General features: G+C 30.2%; 1 protein-coding gene across 2 annotated transcripts; it reads left to right on the plus strand.

The window, feature by feature from the left end:
* LOC105176853 (probable WRKY transcription factor 71) lies at nucleotides 262-2,381 on the plus strand. Of its 2 annotated transcripts, none has more exons than XM_011099788.2 (3): nucleotides 262-987; nucleotides 1,405-1,545; nucleotides 1,772-2,381. In XM_011099788.2, the coding sequence occupies exons 1-3, from the start codon at nucleotides 512-514 to the stop codon at nucleotides 2,100-2,102; spliced, it is 948 nt and encodes a 315-aa protein (XP_011098090.1). In that variant the 5' UTR covers nucleotides 262-511; the 3' UTR covers nucleotides 2,103-2,381. The 2 variants fall into 2 exon arrangements, with proteins under 2 accessions (XP_011098090.1, XP_011098088.1); XM_011099786.2 differs by having other exon boundaries at nucleotides 266-987; nucleotides 1,402-1,545.

A 12,194-nucleotide genomic window follows, 5' to 3' on the forward strand; every position in this document is an offset into this window, starting at 1 on the left:
ACCCCCCAAAAGTGACTTAAGTAAAGTAATGAATTAACTTAAAATATGACCTTTCCTCTCCAAAAAAGGCAAAGAAATGTACAAACCTGCAATGCGAAAAATTTCAAAGAATATGACTGGAGTTCATTTACCATCGCTTTCATGCTTATCTCTCTATTTTGATTTTTCCTCCCTCTCTCTCTCCTCCTCGAAAATTTTGGCTCTCATCTCATACGGTTTGAATCAATTATATGATATGTGTAAAATACTTCTCGTATGATTCGTGTGTATAATTTAAAAAAAGTATATCACTTTGTGATCCGTATGTTCTCTCTCTCTAGAGAAAGAGATAGCAAAACATGAGGGAAAGGAAAAGGTATGTGAAAAAGCTTAGGCTAAGCTATCTATAGGATACAATGAACCAAAAGTCTCTTTCTTTCTTCTTCTTCTTCTTCTCTTCTTCTACAACTTCTCCAAGAAAAAAGAAAAATTCTCCCCAAACACCTCCTCCAACTTCAAGAACTCATCTCCCATGTCTGATGAAGACAAGATCAACTACTCTCACCCTTACGATCGTGATCATCGCAACGTCATGGGATCAGAAGGGTTTCCATTTTCTTTCCCAACCGATCTCAATTTCGACCCCTTTACATACAGCCATCATCAGCTGCAAAACCCTACTGGACTTGATCATCATCACTCCCAAATGAGCTTCACCAGCTTCTTGCATGGGGATGCGGAGTACAACACTCTGTCAGCTGCTTTCGACCTCTCTTGTTTGTCATCTGAAGCTGTTCATGCTGTGAACAATAGTTCATCGAACAAGAATCTCTTGGAGGCTGCAGGGACTACCAACAGCGCTTCCGAAAACCCACCTGCGACTCCGAATTCGTCGGTCTCGTTTTCGTCATCGGAGGCCGTCATCGAAGAGGATTCCAGTTCCAAGAACAGGAGAGATCTGCAGCGGAAAGGGTGTGAAGATGGAGATGTGATGAAGTCTACGAAACTGTAGGTTTTTTGTTTATTTAATTAATTTTCTTTCTTAATTGTTTTTCAGTTGATTTTTTGGCAATATTTGGTAAAATTAATAGTAATTACATTGATCATGTACCATCAAATTGGACTTTTTTAATCCTAATTTTATGTCAATTCAATCAGTTTATTTTCAAAGCTAAACATAATTAGGACATTATATATATATATATATATATATGTGTGTGTGTGTGTGTTCATATTTTCCCACTTGCCCATCATTTAATTTGCGACCATGAATATTTATTTTTCCTTTCTTGAATTGTGGGCGCAAAGCCGTTTAGGAATCTTTGATCAGAAACGAAAAAGAAACCCTAATTCTGTTTGATCAAACATTGTACATTAGTACTAGGTTCTTTCAGGGCTAACTCGCTTGTAATGATTTTTCAGCAGCAAAGTGAAAAAGAAAGGGGAGAAAAAGCAACGAGAACCACGCGTTGCCTTCATGACTAAGAGCGATGTAGACAATCTTGAAGATGGATACAGATGGAGAAAGTATGGCCAGAAAGCAGTGAAAAATAGCCCTTTCCCAAGGTTTGATTTAGAACCCAAAAAAACAAACACTGTTCATGTAACATATAATTAGTAATAATATAGTTATATACTCCTATAACCAACATACGAGATACATACAATTAGTCCCAAAACTCCAACATACAACGTGATCTGAAATTGAGTTCCGCATCAAATTTGGTTTGGATTAGAACGTTTTATTAGGCGGATTACAACAATCTGATTAAAATCATACTGCCATTTTCAGAAGCTACTACAGATGCACAAGCCAGAAATGTAATGTGAAGAAGCGCATCGAGAGATCGTTCCAAGATCCATCGACAGTGATCACCACGTACGAGGGCCAACACAACCACCACAGCCCCGCCACTCTCCGAGGCAGTGCCGCCATGCTGCCACCGCTCCCATTTCCAAGACTAGCTCAAAACTTCCTCTTCCCCAACACTTGCCCCCAAAACCACCCAAATTCCTCCTACTACTCACATCCAAACATCAGTCCTGAGCAGCCTCAAATTCTTCCTGATCAGTCCAGCCTATTCCCAAACATGGTCTCATCTTTTCTCCACAAACATATATAATCATCCATGAATCATCCTCTCCACATACCTAATTTTTGGCTTATACGATCACTCGGATTGAGATCGATCAGGTCGTGGATTTTAGGCGCGCGGTATGGGACTTAATTACTAGACAGGTTGTGTTCTTGTAGCTAGATTGGTTGAAGACATGGGATGCCCCATATACATATATATGAATGAAGAAAGGAGCACAATGCCTGTTATTTCCAATTCGGGAAAGTGATGATGGCATGTTCATCATTTATATATATAGATCCTTCAGCTTATTGCTTTCTTTTATTTTTTTTCCTAAATATTCAGTTTTACAGTATAAAATACATGTCTAATTTTCTTTAATTTCTGGTATGGTGTACTGTGTGACATCCTGAATTTGGATTTGTTTTCTTTCTATACATATGACAGAAGTGACTCTTACGCTTAACCACAATTAATGAGTTATTTTTATATGCACGAATAAATTAGGAACGAAAGTGGTATTTCTAAACTTCTTTAAACTATAAATTAGTTATAATTTTTTTTTTATAATTATGAGATTTGATATAATTCCTTCTCTTGCTATTCCTATAACTTTTGTTAAAATTTAGGGTGAATGGTTTTTACATCTCCTCAGATTAGGCCAAACGACACAAACACTCCTCATATTTTATAAAATTACAGCTATACCCTCTAAGGGATGTTAGTGTAATGCTTTTCAGGGACACGTCTTGTATTTTATAAAATTACAGCTACAACCCTGAGGAGTGTTAGTGTAATGTAAGTACAAATACAACTATATCTCATATCGTATAGCTGTAATTTTATAAAAAGATAGGAGGTATTTGTATATTTTGGTTTAATTTCGGGGGTGTCAATATAATTTACCCTAAAATTTAAGTTTATTAGAGTTCTGGTCACAAAAATTGTAGATTATTTTAAATATAACAAATATGAAATAATAATTATATATGTATATGTGTGTATTTTAAAATATAAGAGTATATAACATAAATAATTTACATTTCGAAGCATTGTATTAAATATAATATAAAGCTATATATTGGTACATATACTTATATGTATTTTACCAAATATTTACAATATCAAGATATCCCAAATACATATATTATAAATTTATAATTTATTTAATATTTAAATACCTATGTTTCTTATATTATGCATTATTTTTAGCTTTAAATTTTTATTATATCTGTTTAACCGAACATACGCATGAGTCATTTGGAGATTCAATTTTGATTAAATATTTTTATTGATTTCTTTGTCATACCAAACATAAAAATAATATAATAAAATCATGCCATTTTCGTCTTTATTCCATTTCTAATTTCATTTGAATTTTATTCTCATCCAAATCCTGTTCCCACTGGATTTGAATAACATGAAAATACAGTGAGAAAATGAAGGGGTCAAGAAGAAAATAAGAATTAAGTAGGCGGTTTCCGCCATTCCTCCAATTTTCATAACCTTAATCATATTGAAATTTGATTTCTAACAAAAATGTGTTTACAAATTATGAAAGGTGATAATTTTGGGTCCTACACAAATTGATTTTCGAGTCTTATAACTTTAAAATTTTGGCAATATTCATCCTTTTTTTGGTGAATTTAGCCGAATTGTATGTGACTCACAGATGACTGCAATTAAATTGTAATTTTAGTCCTATAAGTTAGGAAGCGTTGAAATTTTTAGTCCTGTAATTTGGGAGAACTGGTATTTTTTTACAAACTAAAATTACAAGAAAATTGCAATTTCCAACCAAATTAAGCATGAAAAAATTAAAATTGCCAAAATTTATAAAGTTAGAGGATTAAATTGCAAAAATCAATTTCTACATAGCTAAAAATATCACCCCTAAAATTACAATTTTCCCAATTAAGAAACCAAGAATCAGACGATACCGTCCAGTCGATGTGATAACTAGTGAGGTTACGTACGAACCATATTTAATTATACTTATCTAGACAAAGAACTTAGGCACGTTGTTCATGTTATTTCCTTATATATATATTTGCATGCGTTCAAACAAGTGATTATTCTGACAATCTGAACAAGTCATTATCAAAATCTCAACCACCTACTTTTTTTGTAACACCAATATAATTTTATTTATTTTCTTTGATGTTTTACCTAATTAATGTTCATTTCCCCTTTACATCCCATGTTTATAAAATGCTTTTCTCCCCTATATTTAATGCAACATTTTATACACATCTCTAGATTGCAAAAATATGCAATTCGATTTGTCTTCTTCTTCATTTAGGAAAAGTTACAATTTCCGTCCTATAAATTTGAAGGTTGACATTTTTCTATCTATTTAGAATTCATATTTTAAATAATGACACGTTGATTTACGAATAACACCCAACTCATCCCTCCCACTCGCCCCTGCCTTCCGATTAGGAGGTCAATTGTTGCCACTCTACATCCTCTTTGGGAGAAAACCCCCTTTCCGTCACGTTTTTTGGGTTTGTGGAGACTTCGTTAGGAGTTGAAAAAGGGGAAAAATGCAATTTTATCTCTCTGTAATATGAAAAAAAATAAAATATTCACTATGAAAAATAAAATAACAAACTACCTCCTATGTTTTAAAATACAATGGATTAATTTACTGATTTTTTATTCATATAGAATATTTACTCATTTGACATAAAGTGCATTTAACGTGATTGGGACTTGAATGAGTGAATGCGTGCTTTCGCATCTCTCCCAGTACCAAATGTAACAAAGCGCAGTTGGAGCATGACAATTTTGACTTTGTGGACTTGAGAATTACATAGTTCGGATGCACACTGCGTCTTTTGAGGACTCGTCTCCATCAATCAATTAACAAAAACGGCTGATACATATATATATATATATATATATACACAATAAAACCTTTATAAATTAATACTTTATAAATTAATAAACTCTCTAAAATAATAAAATCTTCCGGTCCCGACTTGAGCCTTTGTAAAAAATCATCAAATTCGATAAAATAATAAGATAATAATTTTTTGAAAAATTCCTTTATAAATACTAGGTCCCATTAAAACTCTAAATTAATATTCATAAATATTACAATTATAAATATTATAATAATTTGCTAAAATATGAAGTCTGTAATGCTTTACGCATTTTATCATTCATGAATGATGTTGCGATGCCTTTTAGATGAGAAGACATGGTTAGGTGTCATGCATGAATCTATTTAATTGGCTATAATAGTTATTTAAGTACAACGAATTAATGTAATCATATATATTTAAGTAATTTCAATGAATTGATACATGCATCTATGAATATAATAGTTAATTGTATACAATAAATTAATATTATATATAAATATATTTAATTCGTTACAAAGAATTGATTGATGCATGAATATAATCAATGAAATATATACTAATTTATTTATTTTCAATACATATGTACTAAATTTGTTGAATTTAAAAAGTCTCTCTTTTAATTAATAAAATATTAATTTATCGATAAATTAATATCTCTCTAAATTAATAAAATTTCATGGTCCCAAGGTTATTAATTTATAGAGGTTTTACTATATATATATATTTTGGGGAAATTACAATTTTAGTCCATTAACATAGGTTGGGTGGGAATTTAAATCAGGAATTAAACAAAATAATAAATAAGGTCAGTAATGTCTGAACAATGACAATTTTCAATCTAATTTGCCCTAATATCGCCAAAATTAGGCTTTGTGAATGGGAATATTTGTCCTAATCACAAGCCTAATTCTAGCCTGATTCCAGCGATATTTGGGTAATTGGACTGAAATTATCATTTTTTAGATATTATTGTCCTTATTTGCTATTTTGTTTAATTCCTGGTTTAGATATGATGAAAAATTGAATGATTATGAATCCTATTTTACATTATACGATGTTTGGTTTGAGGTATTGCATGTGGAATATTTCATTTGATAACAACGTTGAAAGGATTAAATGTAAAAGGACTATAAAGGGTATTCATTTTTACGGTATTTATATTTTTATATTGTAGGTTGTGAATGGTTTAAAAAAAATCATTAAAGTACTTATTGAAATACAATTGCTTAAAACAAAATTAATTTGTGAAATATTTTCTTGTTTTTTTGTCTACCCCCGTGTTATGAAAATTCAACTAAAAACCCCCTATATTAAAAAGATAAGCAAAAAACTCCCTGTGTTTTTTAAAATTTTGCACACTCTCCTCTTGCCGATTATTTGACTTAACAATGTTAATTTTTTTGTAATTTTCTATTATACCCTTATATATTATAAATGATTGTTATTATAATGAAAGTTGGATCTTTTATATCTCACCAGAACCATAAGATCAAATCAATTTTAAAAATGAACGGTCCAGATTTTATGTATTTCAAAATTATATTAAAATAAATGTATGTAAATTTATCATGAATAAAATATTGTATAACACATCCATTGACAATCACTGCTAGGCGACGGGGGGGGGGGGGGGGGGGGGGCGGGGCGGGGGGGGGGGGGGGGGGGGGTTGGGAAGGACGATGATGTTGTGCATCTTTTTCTCTCTTTCTTTTTATTTTTCTAATTTTATAAATTTTAATATATGAATTACATTAATTGTTTTTGTTTAAATATAAACATATTAAAATACTAAAATTTATTTTTTGTAAATTTATATAAATAATATAATTTCAAAATATATTCAATATAGAATTAAATCAATTATTTAGAAAAAAAATATCATGTAAATTTATTTACTGTAATTTATATAAATAATATAATTTCAAAATATATTCAACACAAAATCAAATTAAGTAATAAATGAAAAATCATGTATTTTAATTTTAAAAACATCTAAATATTAAAATAACCCTAAGTATTTGATATTTTCATATATAAAAATGTAAAATAATCTAATTTGATGTAATGATATTTTTACATATAAATATTTCATGAATAGTAATTGTTCAGTATTTGTAATTTTTTTTAATAAAACGTGAAAAAGGTAAAGAATTAATCAAAGAACTGAAGAAAGGAGATAATGGCATAAGATAGGAGTAATGTCCATTCAGATGGTCAATGGCTAAAACTAGATCAAAATGGTATCCTACTCTCGTTTTTGGCTCGTGTACCAATTAAAAAAATAAACACTTTTTATTGGCTGATTTTTGCTGATGTGGCTTATAGCGTGTTGCCTTGTTTTTCTGTTTCCTTGACATCAACCACCACTTGTCACATTAGCAAAAATCAGCCAATAAGATGTATTCTTTTAATTTTTAATCAGCATACGACAGGTACATTCAACTTTTCTACTAATTTTGTTTTGAAATTACAAAATGAAAAAAATAAAAAATTATTTGCAATCATGATAATTACAGCATAAAAATGTCAATAGATTATAATTACAGAATTAAAAATACAATTAAACCTGTATTTAAATGTGGACTAAGCACGGGATTAATATAATCAAGACTCCATGAAAAAGTGAATGAGATATTCAAATTTATTTTTAATATTTAACTAATTTCTTATAGTTTTGATTATATTAATAGCAGAATTAGTCTTAATATTTCTGCTTTTCGTAAAGTCAGTTATCTTAAATTATTGATACAATATAAAGTTTATATATATATAATAAGATTCTTATAAGTTGGAAATATATCATAGAATTAGATATACTATGGCCCAATATATCACTGCAAGAAAATGTTCAATAGCAATGAAAAAAATTAGCGTCGAACGAATTAGTAAGTAAAATTCTCGTTGTTAAATTACATTATTCAATATAAAAAATTACTTGCTAGTGATTTTAAAAATAAAAATTTATTTGCTGTCGAATTGATTAAAATATCTATTAACTAAGGTTGCGTTTGGGAGGAGGGATTTGGATTTGTCTAAGGATTTGAAATGAATAGATTTCGAATTCCTAAGATTTCAAATCCATATAATTTGAAATCCCTTATTTGGAATTACAAGGAATTTGCGCCAAGAATTTCAAATTCATTATTTGGCTAATAATTCTAAAGCATTTATAGTCTTCAATCTTCTCTTTACTTTTCTGTTCTACAAAAAGTAATAAAATGAGTCGAGCTCGAGCTCGAGCTCATAATTGAACCGGCTCGCGAAATGCTTTGAGTTTAAGTATGTCACCGCTGTTGGAAATAAGCTTTAAAATTCTCTACATTGTCAAATTATTTCCAATATTCCAGTTTAATTTGATATTTATTTGAAATTTATGGCCCCATTATTATAATGATTTAATTATGAATTTATAAGGTTTAATAAGTTTACATATTTATGTGACCTATTTATAATTGGATTTATTATAATATTATGAGTTTTAATTAGGCCACTTAATATTTTATAACCGTCATATTTTTACAACTATTTAAAGGGCCATTAGCTTTCTTCATTTGGCACATGGAGAGAGATATATATTTGGTATAGCTTATGTTTCGAGAAACATTTTATACTCCCACAAGTATTTGTAGAGTTTTTGCAACGTGATTGTGGACTGGTTCCTAGTCTCCTCGTGGTCGTGCACATGGGATGAGACACTGTTGAGAGCTAATGGGGTTTTATCCTGGAGTCATGGTCAACCGTTAAAACCTGCACATAGGGAGGCAATCATGGCTTTAGGTCAGCGACAAGTGTCGTGACTCTCCATCGGTGCAGCTTTTCTAATTTCTAAATTTATTTCATTCATTTACGTACTATATATAATTGTCATAATATGTATAATGTTATTTTATATATAATATTATTTTAAAATATAATTATAAACACAAATCACACCATTTTCCATGACAACCGCAGCTTGCGGCATCCAAGTATCAACATCACACTTGTTTGATCCATTTGATCTGTCGAAACCTTTGCTAAATGGTTGTCCATCTCTTTGTTCCAAGAAACATATTGTTTTTTGTACTTGATTGCTACAAGATTTATAAAAAATAATACTTACAATATCTAATAATTTTAATTAAGAAACTTTAGATGCTACTCCCTCTATATGTATAGGAAATGGCTTTCTTTAGGGTAGGTAAGCTCCGCTCATGAGGATGCAAGCTCTTAACTGTGGGCCTGTAATTCATGGTAGGTCTTTGAGATCCCTTGAGACGTGACCACAATTTGAATTAAATATATTTTGACTTTAAATTTTAGTAATTAATTAATTCAATCAATTAATTTTAAATTTAATTAATTAATTCTAAAATCCAATCATTTAATTAGTCCAATTAATTGACATTTTGAGTTTTCTATCACATGGGACCTTACTTGCATAATCCAATTATTCAAATAATTAATTTAAACTCCTTTAACAATCCACTATCTCTTTTAGAGCTAATTCAATGATTAATTCCCATCAGAAATTAATTATCCAATTAATTTTCTACAATATCGTTAGTATTTTGTGTGTGACCCTTATAGGTCCACCTTCAACTAAACTTAGGCTTGTCTAACTTTCAGTTCATTTATCCAAAAGTACACATTACCATGGGTGGTCGTCTAGCAATAGTTTATAATACTAGAGAACAAGTGAAACTGTGTAAACATTTAACAAAGGGTAACGTATGGCTACGATCTTTTCATAAAACTATCAGTCGATCAAAGTCTAGGGCCAGAAATTCTAAATCAGCTCCCATACTTGACTTCGATAACTATGTATCGGCTCTTAACTGTATTTCTCATTAATCAACATAAGAAACTACATTCCATTTGATCCCCAACTCTGACCACAGACTTTTAGAGATTAACACAGTCTAGAGGACATGGGGAATTATCATCATCTCATGGTGCACGACGGGATTCCTTGGAATGTACCGACCTCCATGTATGTTCTGATTACACTGGCACAGGACTTTTGGCAATCACATAATAATGCAATTACATTAGTCAAGACCAAGATACGCCGCCTCATACACCAGGCTATTGTGCTCCTCAGGTCGGAGGACTAACTTCCATACTATCACAACTAAGGAGTTTCAGTAACATTGACCACATAACACGGGCTTCCATATGATAACTCCGCGAGTCAATTCAGTAAACTCGACAACTCACTTGTTAAGCTCCCAGTAAAGTGCATAGACATCGTACATCTATCGGCGATGAAAAGTGGCATTTATCACATGAATGCATCACTTAGCTCAAACTTCTACAAGATCAAATGGCAACCCAACTTCATTAGATTAACTGGTCTGTGGACTTTGTTCGTGAAATGCAATAATAACATATAACATAACATGACAAAAATGACCACAGAATAAACTATATTTATGATATTCAATATTACATTGAATAAAATCATTAACAATAAATCATTACTCCTGTGAATAAATAATGTACGATTTATTAAAGCTAAGTGCCTTAAAATAATATAGACACAACTTTAACCCACTAGAAGAAAATTTACAGTTACTTATATTTTAAAGGCTGTAAAATAAAAATAGTGGTAAAATAATATTAATTCATAATTAAATGAAATCAAGGCTAAATAGTATAAAATTTTATGTGTTTTCAAAATACAACTAAAAATTTCTTGTATTTTAAAAATAAGTTAAAAAATTCCTCTCTATTTTTTTAAATGTAGTTCAATCTCTCCTCTTCGTTAAATGTAACTAACGATATTAATTTTTTTTTAAAATAATTATTATGCTCTTATTTATTATATATTATTCATTATTTTATTGATCATTGGATCTTTTTTAAATTTATAAAAGCCGTAAGATCAAATCAATTCATCTTAATCGTTAGATTTTAAAAAATTAAAGGTCAAGATTTAACAAATTTATAAATTTATTTTTATACATATTATTAATTATAAAAATTAAATTATTATTTTATTCAAAATAATAAAAAAAAAAAAATCTGTAACCACCCCCACCAAACCCTGCCCCCCCCCCCCCCACCCCCCACCACCCCCCCAAATAATATAAATGTTAAAATATATTTAAATTAAATATTAATTTAAATTAGTTAAAAATATTATTGTTATTGTTCATTATTATTTACATTATAAATATTTAATTTTTTTAAAAATAAACTTAGTATTACTTCTTGTGTTGTGATATTAATTTAATTTTTTAATTTTAATTATAAATTTAGAAAATATATATACACATTTTTGTAGTTTGATGTCTAAATAAATATATTTAAAAATAAAATTATTTATTGTTTAGGAGGGATGAAAAATATAAAAAATTATTAAAAATAATATTAAAGTAAGTACATTAGATTATAGTAACTTTAAACACAATATATGAGCATTTTTTTCAATTTACCTTAAAAAAGGATCTAAACCCGTAAAAAAATCATGCCCACTTTCACCACCCGTAAGAGCACCCCACTTTCTGTTAGTTTCTCTGTACCCAAAAACAATACAAAAACTTAATTTATTTACCATGACAAATGTTTTAATCATATTCGCAAAAATTACACCCAACAACACATTATATGATTGTGTGGTCAATGAATATTTACTACAACTATTTATTTTTAATCATGCTAATTAATTACAATAAAATGTTATAATTTTTGTAACGATTCCAAACTTATAATTGATGGATACTTCATCTGTCAAAAAGTCTTGTGACATATCTTGAAAGAAAGGGTTTTCTCTGAAAGTTTCAGACCTTCAATGGCGGCAGCCTTAAGACAAAGAGGATAGCAGAAGAGATGGATACAGTACAAAGTTGGGGCTAGATGAAGTTGCTGCTAGTTCATAACTGTTAAAACATGTCAGATATCAAGAACAGGAATGTCGAAAGAACACCAAAGAGAAAAAGAATGATGATCATAATGTTATAAAGAAATGGCCCATTGATCCAAAGAACACCTGTACAAGCAACAAGTTTGCCTCTCTCTCTCTCTCTCTGTGCAATACCTTTCTTCGGTCCTTTTGGGACTAGACGACAACCGGAACCACAACAGAGCTGTCAATAATTCAAGATTTCAAACTGGGCCATCATTTTTCCAATCACTCGGTCATGCAGGAATCTTTCCGACAACAAATTTTGAAAATGTGAATAGCATAGTGAGGGTCACTAAAAGCTCTGAAATCAGAGTGAGAAGCAAGAATTCACCCAAAGTCAGTTTTCTACGCGTTGTTTGTCTCAGACGTATGGCTCTC

Source organism: Sesamum indicum, linkage group LG14 (assembly GCF_000512975.1).
Source record: "Sesamum indicum cultivar Zhongzhi No. 13 linkage group LG14, S_indicum_v1.0, whole genome shotgun sequence".
Classification (NCBI taxonomy): Eukaryota; Viridiplantae; Streptophyta; class Magnoliopsida; order Lamiales; family Pedaliaceae; genus Sesamum; species Sesamum indicum.

What these genes read in the sequence shown, in the direction of transcription:
- LOC105176853 (XM_011099786.2), top strand. Translation starts at nt 512, where the DNA reads ATGTCTGATGAAGACAAGATCAACTACTCTCACCCTTACGATCGTGAT. An exon ending in GTGATGAAGTCTACGAAACT is followed by an intron (nt 988 to 1,401) that starts GTAGGTTTTTTG and finishes ATGATTTTTCAG; the next exon opens with CAGCAAAGTGAAAAAGAAAG. An exon ending in AAAAATAGCCCTTTCCCAAG is followed by an intron (nt 1,546 to 1,771) that starts GTTTGATTTAGA and finishes TGCCATTTTCAG; the next exon opens with AAGCTACTACAGATGCACAA.